Raw genomic sequence first — 18,707 nt, 5'->3', positions numbered from 1 at the left:
CTTTTTTTTAACCAATCTTTTGTTTTGTTTTTTAGGACATAAACGTAGAGCTTTCATTTACAACATTCATGATGGGGTACCAGTTAGATAAAGAAAATCCACTTACAAGAAAGTCACTATTTACAAGATATTTACTATTTAGGGCATGTTGGACAACTATTCTTTTCCTGTATTTTCTCTTTTTTAGGGGTGTAGAATTAGGAAAGCCAAAAAAATCTCTAAAATCTCCTTCCACCCATTTAGGTCCGTTTCTAAAATTTTGCCTAATTTTCCAGCTAAAAAACAGGATTCTACGAAAGTGATAAATAACCGTTTCTAAAGTTTCTCATCACTCCGTTTCTCGCCCGTTTAATCGGGCGCCTTGCTCGAATTAAGTCGAATATCAACCATAAGTATGGCCAAACAATTTGAGATCACCTTGATCGGTTAATCCTAAAGCGTTGATCCATCAAGCCTCTATCAAGCTGCATTAGGATTCCATCAAGATAACTAAACCGCTGATTTTTATAGCTTGATGAGACCAAAACCATGCGGGTTGCCTCATAATTTTCTACAATCTCCCCACCCTCTCCTTTCCCCTTTGTAGAACCTTAAAATTGACTTCTACCATTGAAATTGCAGACCATAACTACATCTCCCCACCTTCCTTTCTCGTTTGTAAAACCTTAAAATTGCCTTTTACCATACATAGATTCATTGTACCAGTGACTTTCTCCTATAATTGGAGACCATATCCCCCCACTCTGAATATCTTATGTAATGTCATGAATTTCTTATTCAAAATTTAAGATTTGTTGTTGAGAATGCTACCAATCTAGGAAGTAATGTTAAATAAAAAGAGGAGTGCCAATATAAAAAACAAGTGTAATATTATATCATCTCAAGTTCTCAACATACCAATCTTGCATGCGTTGTGCTATTCGCTGTTGACCTGACCCGCATCAAAAGCCTACATTCTTTTTTTTAACCAATCTTTTGTTTTGTTTTTTAGGACATAAAAAAGTAACGGAAAGAGATATGAGACCCAGAAACCTTGATATGTAATCTTCATACTTTGCCCATTTGACATATCAAGTGGCTACAATCTACCCGAAGCATCCGATCCATTCCGACCTCAACTTAGATGGGTCAAAGCTTGTTGGGTTAGGGCCTACTTTATCGGTGGCATGTGGATTGGACGATTTGGATCATGAGATGATGCACCAATAGAGGAATGCGATGTACACAGTTGTAAGTTTAAACACTACCTTTCTATCGATCTCTTGAAACCCTAGCTTGGTCTCTTGAAACCCTAACTTTCATGGAGGGAGTTCTCGGTGATGGTGATGGTGCTGCCTCTTCGTTGGCGTCGGTGAAACGGAAAATCGAGTTTTCGGGGGCCTTTCAGTACTATCTGGATAGGTGGATTAAGCCACATTCGGTTGGGAGATGGATGGGAACTCTCGTTTTAGTAGCGATTTATGTTTTGCGCGTTTATTACCTTCAAGGGTTTTACGTCATTTCGTGTTGCCTTTGGATCCATGTATTCTGTCACTCGATTTCGTTCCTGTCACCGAAGGCCGATCCCGAGCTGGAAGTTATGGATGGAGCATCGCTCCCCACTAAGGCTTCGGACGAGTTCAAACCTTTCATTCGAGAAATGCCCGAGTTCCAGTTCTGGTAATTTCATTCATTCATTTTATCTTCATTTCTTTTTTTGTTTATTATCAGAGAGCGTTTTCATCTTATAGCATTTATTCTTTGCTTGTACGTCCGACTTAATGGGTTCTGATTTTTATTTTTTTTTGAATGATTAATGGGTTCTGATTTTGTATCTTTTTTCTCGTTTTATTAATTTATATCTTACATATAACATGCATTTTCCCTTTTTATGGGTAAGCCGGGCTTAGACAATTGATGCCAAGTTCATGATCTCTGCATGAGAGCCGTTGGGTTCTGCAGGGGAGATGCCAGAAATTTTGCACAAGGGTGGCAAAAATTATAGTAATTTATTTTCTCCAAACAAATGAAAGCAATATTATAGTTTCCAAAAAAACCCTCATATATATTCCATCACCAACATACATTGAGGAAGACAAAAATGACATCTTACAATTTTAGAGTGCAAAACCTAATAACATGACCCATAAGAAAATTTTATGGGCTTCCTCGACGTGGTCTCATTTTTTGGAAACGACACATGATTGTCTCATCATCGATGTTACCAAAAATATCCTTCTCAACATATGGAATCAAGCAATCAGCCATAAATTGATCCGACATTCTATTGCGTAATCGATTCTTCAAGATCTTCATGGCAGAAAAGGCTCTCTCAACGCTTGCAGTTGCGACTGGCAAAATTAGTACTAATGTGATGAGCTTGTAAACAAGTGGATACAAGGCATGCTTTCCCTTCTCGACTATTTTTTCAGCAAGATCTCCAATTCCTTTCAAATTCACAAAGTGAGTATTGGACCTCATATCAAGAATTTATATTTCAAGTTGGTTGTCTAATTCTTTTGTAGAATACTGAACTTCTGGAAACTCTCTTAGATAAAACTTAGAGTCAAATCAACTTTTCTTTATCAAATGCATAAAATGAATCACTTGGATTCAAACATGCCACACATCGAAGCAACTCTGTATTTGCTTCATTGAAACGACTTTTGAGCTCTTGAAGTTGCAAGTCTATAACTTGAAAAAACAACTCAACTTGAAAATAGTGCAAGACCGTTATTTTCTCTAAATGCCGTCGCACTCTTCCGGGAGCAACGTAAGTATCAACCATGTTAGGGACTTATATGTCATGTTTGGCACAAAATGAAGGAATGTCATCTAATAAAGAATTCCATCCATTGTCTCGCATCAATTGTAGCCGCTGTTTTGATATTCTCACTAATGTCATGGCATTCACAATATCTTGATCCTTCCTTTGCCGCTGTTTTGATATTATCACTGATGTCATGTCATTCACAATATCTTGATCCTTCCTTTGCAATGCTTGCGACAATTCGTTTATAATTCCCAATAAACTTATCATCAAATGAAGGGAAAATGCGAATTCAAAATTTTGCAACGATTTCAAGAGATTATGTGCTTCATGTCTTTGATCTGAACTTAACTTCATATCCTTGACAATAAGATCAAGCACATCAAGAATAGAGGAAAACATATATTCCAAACTAACCAGTGTTCTATAGTGTGAGCTCCAACGTGTATCACCCGCACGTTTGAGTGTGGTCTCTTGATTAAGTCCTTGTCCATTTGAAAGCTCACCATTTTCAAGTGCTTCCTTAATTTTGGCAAGTTGAATCTTCTGAAGAATATTATGGTGCTTATAAGAACCCCCAACCACATTTACTACATTTGTAACTAAAAAAAAGAGATCGGAAAATGTTCATACTTTTCTTTGCAACACCAACTAATGCCAACTGTAATTGATGAGCAAAACAATGAACATAGTAAACATATTCATTCTCCTTCAAGATTAGTGCTTTAAGACCATTAAACTCCCCTTGCATGTTACTTGCCCCATCGTGTCCTTGACAACGAAGCCTCGATATGCTCAATTAATGTTTGGCCAATAATGCTTCAATTTCTTCCTTAAGGGATGTAGCAGTGGTGTTGGGAAGGAATGTAGCAGTGGTGTTGGGAACGTGAGTAATATCTAACAAACGCTCAACCACATGCCCAAGCTTATCTACATAACGTATAATTACAACCATTTGCTTCTTGTTAGAAACACCACGAGCTTCATAAACCAAAATAGAAAATAATGAATCCCCGAGATCTTTAATGATTGAGTTAGTGGTTTCAATTGCACAAGCACTCACTATATCCTTTTGGATATCTGAAGTTACTAGTTTGAGATTCCTAGGACACTTCTCCACACAAACCCTCTTTATATCTTTATTAATCATGGTCATGAACTTCAAATGCTGACGAGAGTTTCCTTGGTTAAGCGAGTCACAAGATTCATCATGCCCACTAAAAGTTAAACCTTGTTCTAATAGGAATCGAGCATTCACAACTGAATCATGCAAGCGAATTCGATAGTCACTTCGTTGTTGCTCTATTTGCTTATTTACCAACGCTTCAATATGTTGCTCTTGATTCCTAAAAGCTTCACATTTACTCGAAGCTTGATTATGAGCACTATTAGGACCCCTATATGTTTTCCAAATCTTTCCACTTTCTTCCAATTAGAGAACTCCTCAACAACAAAAGCATCACAACTTCCCCATGCTCCTTACTATCCGATTTAAAAAGATAGCAACACAAGCAATAATCATCAAAGCGTCTTTTGCAATGCTATACTCCAACCAAGTAGGATAATCATCAAACCACTTTGGATTAAACCGCCTATTCTCTTTTCCTTGCATAATTTGAGGGAAATCATGATTATGTAGTTGAATTGGACCCCTTCCTAAGTATATCATTCGAACTTTTGCCCTATTATTAGGATGATAATTAGTTATTGGCCTTCGTAATTCGGGATCAGTAGGAGGATTTGTAGGATCAAGTTCCAATCGAATTCTTTCAGAGTTTTCTCATTATTTGGTGGGGACACTTGAAGTTGTAGGAGGGGTTATCGACTTTATTGACGGTACTCCCGAAAAATATTTTTGTATACCTAAAAAAAACAAATAAGAAAAGCAAAGAACTTTTATCATTATATCACAAAATATTTAATTATCAATCACTACATCAATGTAAAAGAATACTAAAAAAAATATTCAATAACTATTGATTCAATAACAATTAGTATTGATTTACCCTAAAGAAGGTCTAATTTGTGGTGATTTTTTTGTGATTTATCTCAATCTATTTCTCCTTAATTTTGTTGATTTTGTGTTGATTCCAGTCCTCTTTTTTTGTAATTTTGGTGATTTTTTTGTGATTCCAGGCCGTGTTTCAATCTACTACCAAGGCCTATGTTTTTGTAGATTGAAACAAGGCCTGGAAATCACCAAAAATCACGACAAAGAACTAATAATCACCAAAATTTTAAGGGTCTGTGTGGAAAAAAAGCCCTATTACCCATTTAAAAATCAGTTACAAAAAACTGATTGCAATCAGTTAAAAAGAAAAGAAAAGAAAACCTTAGAGGGTTTGTTGGAAGGAAAACAAACGAAACTCCATTTAGAAAAAAAAAACCCTAAACAAACCCTAGATTCATGTGAAAAAGAAACCCTATTTGCCATTGAAAAATCAGTTCTTTTGATGAAGAAAACCCTAGATGTTAAGGGTCCACAAAAAAAAAAAAAAAAACCCTAGATGGCATAAAACGAAAGAAACCCTTCAATCTTATGAAAACCAGGTTTTCATACACCTCTAAACAACACATAAGATTTACAAAAAAAAAAAAACAAAAAAAAAACGAAACCCTAGATTAGCATTACACCAAAAAATAAAAATGAAAAACACATACCTGTAGGTTCTAGGAGGTGGCGCCCGTCGGAGGAGGTGGCGTCCGTCGGAGAAGGAGGTGGCGGCATCGGAGATGGGTGCTTGAGTCATTGAGACTTGAGAGAGAGAGAGAGAGAGAGAGAGAGAGAGAGAGAGAGAGAGAGAGAGAGAGAGAGAGTGATGCTTCTGTCGAGAACCCTATTTGGGTTTTTTATTTTTTTTCATTGCAAACACAACACAGTGGGACCCATTTCATAGCCATTAGAAACCCACTTAAACTTTCAAGCGCACCAAATTTACGTACGCTTAAGCGTTCAATCTTTTTTAAAAGTTGGGGGGGGGGGGGGGGGCAATTGTCCCAAAAAATTAAAAAATAAAGGTATATTTTTTTCCCAAAAAATTAAGGGGGGCAATTGTCCCCCTTCCCTTTCAAGTGCCATCGCCCCTACGGGTTCTGAGGCTGAACATGAATTGCATTACCTTGTTTATGTTGCTTTTCCCTTCTTATGTGTTATTTTCTATTATGAATTTTGTGCTGGTACCATTCACAAAAAAAAAAAAAATCTTGTTGGTTATATGAGATATTTATTAGTTGACTGCCTGGAAAATGGTCTAGGAATCTTGTTGAATCCTATTTAACAAAATTATGTGTGGATAGTCACGATGAATTAAATGGAATGATTTAGGGTGGGTGTGGGGTCACATTGTTACTTGTTGTAATGCTTATGGGTTGAAAGGTGATGAAATTGAATTGGGGTTTGAACTAACTTTAGGTCACGGTTTTGAATTTCGGTTGAAAAACTTTGGTTTCGTTTGAGGAATATCGGTTTCGCCAGCCACCAACACGAAATGTTTCGTACAATTTCGGTGGACATGCTTGGAATATTACAATGTCGTAACAGGTGGTGAAACTTGTTATGTATTTATTGGTGGGGATTATGTTTGCGACTCTATCAACCTCATTGTCGACAAAAGGGTTTGGATCTGGAGCACATCTGGCACTTTCACGGCAAAATGTTTCTACACCCATCTTACATCTTCTTCGCATCCCTCACACCTATCAAACGTATGGAGCACTCCGGTCCCCCATAGAGTTTGCGTGTTTGGGTGGACAGCCTTCCAGGATAAGATCCTTATGGTGGATCTTCTTCGCAACCACCAGATGTGGATTATTGATCATTGCGCCTTATGTTTAAGAAATGTAGAATCAGTTGACCACGTGTTTCTTTATTGCTCATTTGCTAGGGAAGTTTGGTACCACATCCTAGATAAGTTTGGGATGTCCCGGTTCTTCCCTCGTCGGATGGGAGATTTTTTAGATTGTTGGTTCTCAGTGCCCTAGCCACATAAAGGAAGAATCCTATGGTGAGTGACAATGTTAGCATTGAAACAAATTCTTTGAAGGGGAGCAATGTGAAGCTCTTTAAGAATCGATCTAAATGCCCTCTTTCTACATTCAATAAGATCATCTCCATTGTTATTTCGTGGATGAGGATTCTCTCTACCTTCAAATTCTACTCTAGCTCCGACCTTGTTCGATGTTGGAAGGAGATCTGCTATGTGTCGGAAAGAGAGTTCTTTATCTTCTAGTTGGGTGCCGCCTGACCCCTTGGTTGGCTTAAAGCTAAATTTTGATTTGTCTAGTATTGGAAACCCAGGGCCTTCTGGGGTGGGAAGTTTGCTTAGAGATGAGGATGGCTAGACCTTAGAAGCACGAAGCAGGTGCGAGTGCGGAGGTGGGAGCAGGGAAGCGTGGGGTCTAAAAGAGTAAGTTTGGGAGCGCCATGGGAGCGTGTATGTTCTTTATATATCTTTTAAAATTCAAGTACATTAAAAAATAATAGTTTCTAACAATTTTCATATGCATCTTTCAAAATTTAAGTACATCTAAAAGCTAATTTCTAACCATCTTCACCATCTTCATTTGTGTGCACTCGTTTCTTGTGCCTTCTGAAGATATACAAGCCTGCTTGCTCCATTGAAGTACTTTGAAGAGTTGGAGGAGTTTAATGTGAGGAAGTTGGTGATTGTGGGACTTATAGAGTAATAGAAGTAGGTTGGGAGCGTCATGGGAGCGGTTCCCGTCTCTTTGGGGTTGCGCTCCCTGGAAGCTCCTTCCTAAGGAGCGCTGAATCGAGGTTCCGAGGTGATAGCGGCACCTCGAGGGAAGATTCCTGCTTCTAAGGGCTAGATTAGATGTGCATTTTCATGACCCTATTGGGTCAAGGATTCCGATGAGGCAGAGGCAAGAGCGTTGCTCCAAGGATTGATGATTGTTGATAATAGCTTGTTGAACAGGTTGATAGTTGAGGGGGACTCTCGTAATACCATTAGGGGGGGTTAGTCGGGCGGGATTTACGTGGTTTTTGGCGGACTTGACGAGTTACGCGTTAGTCGGGAGCGCCTTTTTTCAAGAACTCTAAAATACGTCGTTAGTCGCAAGTCTCGTAAAAACAAGGATTTTGCATTGGCGGGGACTTAATGTTCACGAATACACGTGAAAGTGTAAGCGCCGAGTTCGCCTCAAATAGGTGTAACTTTAAAAAGTCACGCTCGTCTGTCTTTCTTCCTTCCTTCGTCGTTTCGCCTCTCTCCTCTCTCCTCTACAACGACATCCACATATCAAGCAACTCTCTCTCTCTCTCTCTCCTTTTGCCCTCCCTTTTTCAATAAAATTTCTATCTAGGGTTTTGGGTTTTAGAGACAGATTGAAGCTGAAAATTTCCCCCCTTCTTGAGAAGGGTTCTTGCTATAGGTAAGAAACTAATCTGTTGTAGTGTGCTTTTCCTTGTGCAACCCATTTTACATCTCCCTCCCTCCCTAGCCATTTTTCAAGGCCAAAACCCATTTTCCGTGATTTTTCTTGTTTCTTTGGTTCTCTTTTTTATGTCTGTTTTTAGGTTTGAGAGGGTTTGGGATTTGGAGAAAGTATGGCTGTTTTGCTTTTCATTTTCCCTCTCCCTCTTCCTCTCCCTCTCCCTCTCCCATAAGGATTTTGGGTTTTCAGAAAACATGGCTATTTTGCTTTTCATTTCCCTCCCTTGCTCTGTATTTGCCTATCTTTTAACCCTCTTTGTAAATCTGTGTGGGTTAGAGAGGGTTTTTGATATCTCTTTTCTTGTGTAAGATCAAGACCCGTGCTTCTTTAGATCTGATCTATCTGGCATACATGGATTTTTTTTGGAGGAGAGCTATTGTTCTTGTTCCCCAAACCCATCTCAATTCTTTAATTTGTGTAAAATCTTATCTATCTGGCCCACAAATCCACAGGATCATATTAAAAATTGATTATTAAAGCTCTAGGTCTTCAAACTCATGTATGTGTTGATGACAAACGTGCGATCTTAATGCCCGTGTGACTCTAAAAAGTCCTTGCTAAAGTCCCCGGAATCCAAGTGTCCGCACTTTAAAGTCCAAGTCCCCAAAGAGTCATGGACAATTTGTTAAAGTCCATTGGGGTCTTAAAATCCCCCACGACTAAACCCCCCTTAGATGGATGGATGCAGGGGCGATGGCACTTGAAACGGAAGGGGGACAATTGTCCCCATTAATTTTTTGGGAAAAAAAATATACCTTTATTTTTTTATACTTACCCCCTTTTTAAAAAAGAGAAAACAGATTGAACGCTTAAGCGTACGTAAATTTGGTGCGCTTGAAAGTTTAAATGGGTTTCTATTGGCTATGAAATGGGCCCCACTGCGTTGTGTTTGCGATAAAAAAAACAAAAAATCCAAATAGGGTTCTCAACAGAAGCATCACACTCTCTCGTAAAACCCTTTCTCGACGAAGCTCTCTCTCTCTCTCTCTCTAAAGTCTCAACGACTCAAGCGCTCATCTCCGACGGCGCCACCTCCTCCGACGAGCGCCACCTCCTAGAACCTGCAGGTATGTGCTTTTCATTTTTATTTTTTGGTGTAATGCAAATATAGGGTTTGTTTTTTTTTGTTTTTTGTTTCTATGTGGACCCTTAACATCTAGGGTTTTTTTTATCAAAAGAATTGATTTTTCAATGGCAAATAGGGTTCTTTTTTCACACGAATCTAGGATTTGTTTAGGTATTTTTTCTAAATGGAGTTTTGTTTTTTTCCCTTCCAACAGACCCTCTAAGGTTTTTTTCTTTTCTTTTCTTTTTAACTGATTGCAATCAGTTTTTTGTAACTGATTTTTAAATGGGTAATAGGGTTTTTTTTTCCACACAGACCCTTAAATTTTTTTTTGGTAACATCGATGATGAGACAATCATGTGTCGTTTCAAAAAAATGAGACCACGTCGAGGAAGCCTATACAATTTTTTTATGGGTCATGTTAGTAGATTTTGCACTCTAAAATTGTAAGATGTCATTTTTGTTTACCTCAATGTATGTTAGTGATGGAATATATATGAGGGTTTTTTTTTTGGAAACTATAATATTGCTTTCATTTGTTTGGAGAAAAAAATTACAATAATTTTTGCCCCCCTTGTGCAAAATTTCTGGCATCGCCCCTGGATGGATGACATCTAACTGTATCCATGGAGACTTGTAGATTTGATTGATGAGATCCACGATTGTGTGGAATGTCAACCTGTCTGATTTCAACATGTCTGTCGGTCGGCAAATAATGAGGCGGATCGTTTAAACAGGGATAGAGTGAATCTAGCGTCCTCTCAGATATTTTATTTCCTTCTTCCGTGATCTATTTCTTTTTTGCCTTCTCGCTTTGTATCTTCCTTATTGTCTTGTATTTTTCCCGTTGACTTCATTGGTCTTCGGTTTCCCTCTCTTCTTAATATATATTTCACCGTTTGAAAAAAAAATGGTGGGGATTTTATCGTCATTAGTTTTATGTTTAAACGATCTTGTAGGCCAGGGATAACTGTCTGTATGAGATCATTTTCAGATTTTGTTACTAGAAGTGCCTTGATAGGTTTGCCTCTAATGGGTGCTCGCTATAGTTGGGAGAGAGCTTTAATTCGAGGGATGGTTGGATAGGTTTCTGATTTGTCCTCATTGGAGTGATCTATGCCCAGAAGCCATGGAGATTGTGCTTCCAAGATCTGTATCAGATTGGATAGGTTTCTGATTAGTCCTCATTGGTGTGATCTATGCCCAGAACCCATGGAGATTGTGCTTCCAAGACCAGTATTGGACCGTCGATCAATTCTTTTAGACCCCCAAGATCAATTTTGGGGCCCTTATCGTTTTAAGTTTGAGCTTGGTTGGCTTGAAGAGCCAAATTTGAGGGCTCATATGATGGAATGGTGGGTATTTTCTTTTGCAGAGGGCTAAGCTGATATTTAATCGGGTCAGAAGCTTAGATTCATTAAGGCTAAGTTAAGAAAGGGTCTCTGTTTCAATTGTGCAGTCTTAATTAGAAGTATAGGGAAGGTTGGCAACTCAAGATTTGGCATGGAGTTTTGTTTCCAAATTTAGAAGAAAACTCCCTATGCATGCCTTGAGAAGTCTCTAGAATCATATATGTAGGCCTTTGGTCATTCTTTATGCATGAAATATAAATAAGAATTTTAAAGTTTGCTAGTGTGCAAATGGGTTGTGATATCCTTCTTTTGATCTTGGTATCATAACGGTTGGTATTCACCCTTAACAGTCCTAAACTGTTGCTATTTTCAAAATTCTCTACGAATCTCTCTGGATTCTGTCTAGTTCACCATTTTAATTGCCTTTTCCCCAAATCAGTCCCCATTCTTGTTTACAAAAATTCCCTTCCATAGACTCCATCCTACATCAAATTGATATTAGAGCTATTGGTTTGAATTTCTTCATACGAGAGTAGGATATCCATGGGAGGATTGACAGAGACACAAACAGATCGACTACTGATGAAGATGGCCCTTCAGATGCATAGCCTTGAAGTAGAAATCAAGGATTTGAAAGAAGCTTAAGCTGACTGAGGCCCCAACATTCGAATCAGGCAATATTTTCTATGAGAGCTTGAATATACATTTCCTTTTCTTTTCCCGCTTCCCACCCAAGGAAAGGATTCATAAAATTCTCAGGAAACCCAACAAATGCTAAATCTACCAAGCGCTTTACTCCAAATCTCCCTTGCCATTTTACAATGAATAAGCAGATGATCCACAGATTCCCCCGCTTCAAGACAAAGCGCACAATGACCAACAATGAGAACCTTCCTCTTTCTAAGAAATTCCACTGTCTGAATCCCTCTTGTCTTCACCGTCTTGCTTTATGTAACCCCTTTCTAGCAATTCCAACAATCTACCGATGGATATAAGCTCTTGGTCAAAGCAATTCCAACAATCTATGCAACAATTCCATCACACATGGTGAAGATTGGAGAAGTATGCCTGGTCTTCTTTCATCACTGCCAATGGTGAACCAATATGGTGAGGATACCATGGTTTTAAATTTCGGCCGAAACGTTTCGTATCGGCCGAAATATATTTCGGTTTTGGTGGAAAACGAAATGAAATCCACATTGAGTTGGAAAAGTACCAAACTTTGCCGAAACGGGTGAAGTACAAAATTTCACCCGAAATTTCGGTGAAATGTTTCGGAAATTTTGCGGTGAAATTTTTACGAGATTTCGTCCGAAATTTTGTACCGAAACCGAAATGTTTCGGTTTCGTTGATGACCGAACCGAAACCGAGATTTAAAACCTTGGAGGATACTTTGAAATAGGCCAGCATACCTATGGGCTGTTTAAGGCATACTTGTCCACTATTGCTTATGCAAAAGTGTGGAAAGGGTTTCAGATCATATAAAGAATTGTCTGGATTGCTCGAGTTGCAAGATAACGGATATGACTGAAGGCATTTCAGTCATGTGGATCAACTAAAGACAATAGTGAGTTATATTTTCTATTTTGTGTGCTCAACCTTGATCTCCAATCCTGTGACCAGATCTAGTTAGATCTCTGCCCATCATGCTGAGTCTTTCACTTTCATTTGGCTGATATTACTGGTTTGAAATAAAATAACAGATCTTACCATTGGATCTTGTTTGAATTTCCTTGTTACCATAATGTTTGACATTAACCCTAAATAGCTCTAAGCCTCTAACTCCTTTCTTTTCCATCTAGTTCACCATTTTATTTGCCTTTTCTCCAAATCACTTCATATTCTTGTTTCACTGACCCCGCACTACATCAAATTGATGTCAGAAGGCTAGAATGCCTTCATCCGTTCCAAAAAAAAAGAAAAAAAAGAAGGCTCGAAGGCCTTCATACGAGGGTAGGATATCCATGGGAGGATTGACAAAGACAGAGAGATCGACTATTGATCAAGATGTATAGTCACATGGATAGTCTTGACGTACAAATCAAGGATTTGAAGGAAGCTCAAGTTGATCGCAGGTCCCAACTTTCAAATTAGGCAATATTTTCTGTGAAAATTGGAATTACTAACAATTCCACTGCATGTGATGAAGATTGGAGAACCATGTTATGTCCTTTAACACTCCCAATGGTGAATTCAATTTGGCGAGGATACCTTGACATAGGTCATGGGACATATGGGCTACTATTCAAGGCTTCTTTAATTGTGATTGTGCAAAAGTGTGTTAGGGGTCAGGATCATGTCAAAATTTGTCCAAGTTGCTCGAGTTGCAAGATAATAAATATGGCCATAGTCAATTCACTCATGTGGACCGGCTGAAGACAATATTGGGTTATATTTCGTTCCTTGAAATGCCCAAGACTCTGTAACTTGCATACTATTGCAAGAGCTCAACTAGGGAGATCTGACATTGAAGGCTACACTTGGGAGATCGAATTGCTCATGTACTCCTCTTGGATATTGCTTGAGCCACAACAGGAAGTCAAGGGCAAGTACTTGTTGAGAGTTTTTTGTGACCTGAAGATGATGGTCATTTCAAACTCTCAGTCAACATATGGTTTGACTTTCTTCATGAGGGGGAGAGATAATGAGGAAAACCATTCAACCCCTCAATTCCTATTATATACTTGAGATGCAAGTTGAGACTCAAAAAGTGGGAAATCAAGAGTATGAATAGGAGTTAGAAATTAGAATGTTGAAAGTTAAAATTCTCATGCCAGTTCGTAATTTGCTAGTTTTAGCGAATTATTGCATACCTGTGAATTCGTAGGCATGTACTGGTTCACAATACAATAAATTCGTCAAGTTAACCTGGTAACATAGATTGATGTAACCAGATTGATACTTTTAGTTTCTATTTGAAGTTAATCCTTTGCTCTCGTGGTGAGAGGCCTTTAATTGTATAAACGTGGTGAATTTGAAATTAGTAATAGGTGGGGAGAGTTTAAACGTTGAAAAGTTCGAATTCCAATGTAACGGTTCAAGGGGAATTTCAAAAAAAATTTGTTTTGAAAATTGACAATTTTATTGAATAATGGAGGGGACAAGTTGTCCCTACCAGAATACAGAGGTGGATAAACTCCAAATACTACGTAGACAAAATTATAAAATTTTAGTTTAATGGCTACGAATGATTCTAGAATGACAAGGCTTAAGAGGAAATGTCGGTCAGTATAGGCAAGAGTTTAGATTTAAGTCTAAAGTGTCAATTGGGATAGGGGAGACTTCAATATATTGATTCAGATTTAAGTCTAAAGTGTCAATTGGGATAGGGGAGACTTCAATATTGTGATTCAAATTTCAATCCCCAAGGGTGCGTTTGGATCGCCGGAATCAAGAATCGGTATTGGTGTCACATTCCAATCCAATTCCAATTCCCCCCCGTAAACGGATAATGATTCCAATTCTAGTGTTTGTGTAAACGCTGAAGTTTATCTTGGAATCAACCGTGATTCCCATTCTAGCGTTTGGTACTGCCAGACCAATGCCATAATGGAATCAAATTTTCAATAATTATTTCAATCAATAATACTAGTTTTTCTAATAAAATATAAAACCATATAAGCTTATATGAGGTGATTGTGAGCAGCCCCTCATATAAGCTTATATAAGGTGATCGCTAAAAACATGGTGGGCCCACATTTTTTGGGTGATCCGAGCCGGTCATTTTGATAGGCCCTGACATAGATAGGGGGTGCCCAAAAAATCAGCTCCATAGGATCATCCCAACCCTTCAAACTGTGGAGGTGAAAGAGGGGAAAATGGGCGGGGTATAAATTTGCCCACTTACCCGTCCATTTCCCCCTCTTTGTCCTCCACAGTACGAAGGGTTGGGATGATCCTATGGAGCTGATTTTTTGGGCACCCCCTATCTATGTCAGGGCCTATCAAATGACCGGTTCGGATCACCCCAAAAATGTGGGCCCACCATGTTTTTAGGGGTCACCTCATATAAGCTTATATGAGGGGCCGCTCACAATCACTTTCCTCTGTGTGTGTGTGTGTGTGTGTGTGTTGCTGTTTAATTGAGAAAACAAATGCCATCCATCATTAAATGGTCATCAAATGCTATTAACATTTATCAGAACTCAGAAAAACAAAAAAAAAAGAGAAACCCATTAAAATTCTAATTGTGAGGCATTACCATATTTAATTTAATCCTACCACCATTAAGCACATAAATACATACACATGCACAAATATATGTTGGTCATAATCATTTTAAATGGCTTGCAATGGTCAGGATGACAAAGTCACGGCTCCAATCCCAGCTGACCTGTTAGAGTTGGTGTTATTTAATCATTCATACTTTAACAAGCATGCCTCTTTCCACATAGTTGCATTTCTAGTAGAATCTATGCCATCAATTGCAATGCAGACCTAATTCTTTCATCAATATGTAGAAATAATACTACACACATACACATACAAGAACATGGGATCAAGCTTGCTCTTCGGTTTTACTCAGGTTGGGTTTAGGTCAAACCCAACTAATTTTTCACTAAAAGTCCTCTCAACCTGACCCAAGTTGCACCCCTAAAGGAGAAACCCCGACAGTGAATTAAGAAAGGCTCAGTTAAACCAACATGATAGATCTGTGTCTACATCTCTTTGGCTGGACACAAGTTTTAAACATTGACATAATCACAAGAAACAATATCATATAATAATACATCTTAGGTGAGTGCTTACCAGATGGATAGGATTAAGAGAGGAAATCAATATGTGCCTCACTTCAATCCAAAAAATTAAAAATTAAAATATCACAATTACACAAACTCTGACCATCCATACAAACATGGCAGAAACAGAGTGCACTCTATTTTTGTCAAGAGAGAGAGAGAGAGAGACACCCATATTTGTGTTTTGATTGATTTACATGGGTCTAAACCCAAATTCTTCCAGATTTTCGGAAACCTGATTTTATCTTAGCATATCATCTATAGAATTCCATAATTACATAGGCTTTTTACAAAACTGGTTTTCACTTCAAATCACATGGGTAGCCCACATGAGAGAGAGAGATGTCATAGTCTCTTCCAGGCCATCTTCCAGTTGTCCTCAAAGCAAAAACCCAGCCCAAAAGCCAACATCTCCTTTTTGTACACGCTCCGATCTCTCCCTCCTCAGATTCCTACTTCATCTTCTCCGTCTTTACTCCTTACTTTCCTTTGTTTTTTCCCACACAGAGAGAAACCCATATGTATATTCATAAAATCAGAGGAATGGAAAAGAATAGAGTGATAGAGAGATTGATTTGCAATGAACCCAACAAAAGAGGAGAAGAAGATGACGGCGAGTTATTTTGGAAGCTTGAGAGGGGCGGTAGTCTTAAAACCTAATATTAGAAGAAAATCGAGAAAAAAAGAGCAAATATCGAGTGATTATTGACGCTGTTTTTTTCTCCGATTCTGGAAATCAGAATACCACCCCTCTACGCGGGTATCAAATCGCGCCCAATATTCCCTTACTTTTTCCGCCTGGAGTCAAGCATTGTTTCCCATTCCATTAGTAAAAAGAATCCAAACACTGGAATCAATTAAATCGGTTTCAGATACCGATTCCTGATTCCAATTCCTGCTATCCAAACGCACCCTAATGGATTTGGCATGTGATAAGTTTAATTAACTAGCAATGTTGACTTTATCTGGATGAGTGACTTATGCAATGAATGAGTTGGAGCCAAACGTGTTGGGGGGAATGCGATCTAAAATTGTGAGCTGAAGTAACTAACTTCAATGGGACTTGTTAAGTTTCTCTATTCTGAGTGCGCATAAAATAGGTGAATTTTTTTTTTTTTTTTCGAATGATAATAAAATAGGTGAATGGACCCAAGGTGCTAAAATTCCCCTCTCCAAACCTCGCAATGGCGGGAGCCTCGTGCACTGGGCCGCCCTTTTTAAACAATGGGGTTCCAAAATTCTCATCATTTTTTCTTATACGAATTTTATTCTTATATTTCAAAGAGAGTTGCCTGCATTTTATGCAAGTTTCGAGTGGAGTGGCATGTTTTTCTCGTCTTCCTTTTTCCTTTCTGTCTAATCTTTTTCCTAAATTTCCTTAATCAGCAGAAGTTCGTCTAGATGGGCTGGTTAGAATAATAACTGATTTGCAGCTCACAAATATTTGGCTCTTGTGTTTTCAGGTATTCCATCACAATTGCCTTCTGTGTTGGTTTAGTCATGACATGCTTTTCTCTGTTCAATCTTGCACCCTTCTCGCCAATATGGTTTTGCTACGGGATCGTTCTATTTGTCGTGAATATTAAGCGTCGAATTCGGCACATGATCAAATACAGATACATCCCTTTCAACATTGGGAAGCAGGTCAGACTGCAATCCATTTTAACCCTCTTTGCCTGCCCCACCATATGAAAGTAACGATAGTTGAAAGCATTGGTTAAATTTGACGTATCTGTTGGCTGTGGTATGTTATATTTGAATGTATTATAGAAAGTAAGCCAATGTGTTACCTTTTTGTCTAATAAAACAAAAGAAAAACACCAAAAAAAATTTATGAAATGGTTAAAAAATCTAGATACACAACAAAAATCGATGATGGTTTATGCTTGAGGCAAAGAAAGTATAAAGGAACTAATGTTAATGAAAAGGGGGGAAACTTGTGTCATCTAAGCTATCAAGAGGAATGCTAGCCTCAAGCGGTAAAATAGCCGCTTGAATGTACTCGGGTCTTTATTGGCTGCTAATGTCGCCAGTTATTCCAATATCGGTAAATCATCAGGAAAGAGAGAGGGAAGTCATAAATGCGTATGGTCACACCTCCCTCCCTCCCTCTCTCTCCTCTGAATTTTGCCCTTTTTCCAATCTGTCACCCTCTTTGGTGCTCCACTCTTCCCCATCTTCTTGTTTCATTCGCAACGAGTAATTTTCTCTTGGGTTGGTGAAATTTATTTCTTAATTACGTTGCTTGTTGCTTGCTTGAAGAAGTTGAAAAATGCTCAGCCACGGGTGAGGAGAAGAAAAAAAGAACAGAGAAAACTAGGGAATCATTTAAGAATGAAGAAAAACTCTGATTTAAGCTGCAATTAAAGGAGGAAAGAAAAGTTTCCAAAGTGGCGACTTTAGAAGCCAATAAAAACCCGAGTACATCCGAGCGGCAATCTTACCGCTTGACGCTAGCATTTCTCTATTAAATAATTAAAAAAAACAGTATGACCATGAATATTGCTTACATTGTCCTTACTATTCTGAATGGTGGCCTAAATAACTCTTATGGTGTTGCAATATCAGTTGAGATTCTAATGCTATGATAATGATCCCATCACCTTCCTTCTAGCTCCATTGGCATCCCGACGGCCTCCATCATTTTTGTTATAACTGTGTCTGTTGTTGATGCTGTTACTGCTGATGTTATTATTAGCCTTAATTCATATCTTTTGTTCATGTTTTATGTTGTGACAGAAGTACACAGGGAAGAAGTCATCTGCGAGTAACAGTTCACCCAAGGACTGATTTTTGCTCTAGCTTACACACTTGGAACAAATGAAGACAGGAAAAAAAAACATTGGTCTCTAAGATTTCAAGCATTTAGATTGTAAAATGGGCACATTTCATTTCGTTGGAAACTAAAATGTACTCAGATGCAAAATTGACTTTGCACTGCCATTTCTGGGCTATTATTGCATATGCTACTGAAACATTAAAAGTCTGGGTTTTTTCACATGGTATTAGAGCAAATTGCCTGGGTTCAAAACACGTTGATATTAAAAGTTCTCATATAATGGCCAACCCTAAAAAGAGAGGGGCCACACGTGAGGGAAGTGCTAAATACTGCTGTCTCCAGCGGCTTAAGCTTTTGGAGTAATTGTTGTTTCACATGGTTTTCGATCCGAAATTTCTTAATTTTTTTAGCAGATGGGCAAAATGACGAATTTAAGGCAAGGAGAATGTTGGGTTCTTTAGAGAAAGTCAGCTTAAGAATTAAGAAAAGCATTAGTGGAGCCTTCACTAGCACCAAATCCAGCACCAACACCAGCACCTGCACTAGAGGCGGGGGCAATGAGTT

The 18,707-nt window shown here is 38.4% G+C and overlaps 1 protein-coding gene across 1 annotated transcript; it reads left to right on the top strand.

Annotated features, from left to right (window-relative positions):
* Window positions 1–1,017: 1,017 nt before the first annotated feature.
* On the top strand, window positions 1,018–18,347 carry LOC143848310 (protein RER1B-like). The gene is made up of 3 exons (XM_077357219.1): window positions 1,018–1,659; window positions 16,828–17,008; window positions 18,104–18,347. Exons 1-3 carry the CDS (start codon window positions 1,301–1,303, stop codon window positions 18,152–18,154), a joined length of 591 nt encoding a protein of 196 aa, XP_077213334.1. The 5' UTR covers window positions 1,018–1,300; the 3' UTR covers window positions 18,155–18,347.
* Window positions 18,348–18,707: the final 360 nt, after the last annotated feature.

This window comes from Tasmannia lanceolata, unplaced genomic scaffold (genome assembly GCF_043159265.1).
Source record: "Tasmannia lanceolata isolate RefF3 unplaced genomic scaffold, GAP_Taslan_0.1 ptg000016l, whole genome shotgun sequence".
Lineage (NCBI taxonomy): Eukaryota > Viridiplantae > Streptophyta > Magnoliopsida > Canellales > Winteraceae > Tasmannia > Tasmannia lanceolata.
Note: the sequence above shows the minus strand (reverse complement) of the source record. Positions and strands in the feature narration are given on the sequence as shown.

Coding starts and splice junctions, on each gene's coding strand:
- LOC143848310 (XM_077357219.1), top strand. CDS start 1,301: ATGGAGGGAGTTCTCGGTGATGGTGATGGTGCTGCCTCTTCGTTGGCG. Junction 1,660..16,827: donor ATGCCCGAGTTCCAGTTCTG/GTAATTTCATTC, acceptor TTGTGTTTTCAG/GTATTCCATCACAATTGCCT. Junction 17,009..18,103: donor CTTTCAACATTGGGAAGCAG/GTCAGACTGCAA, acceptor ATGTTGTGACAG/AAGTACACAGGGAAGAAGTC.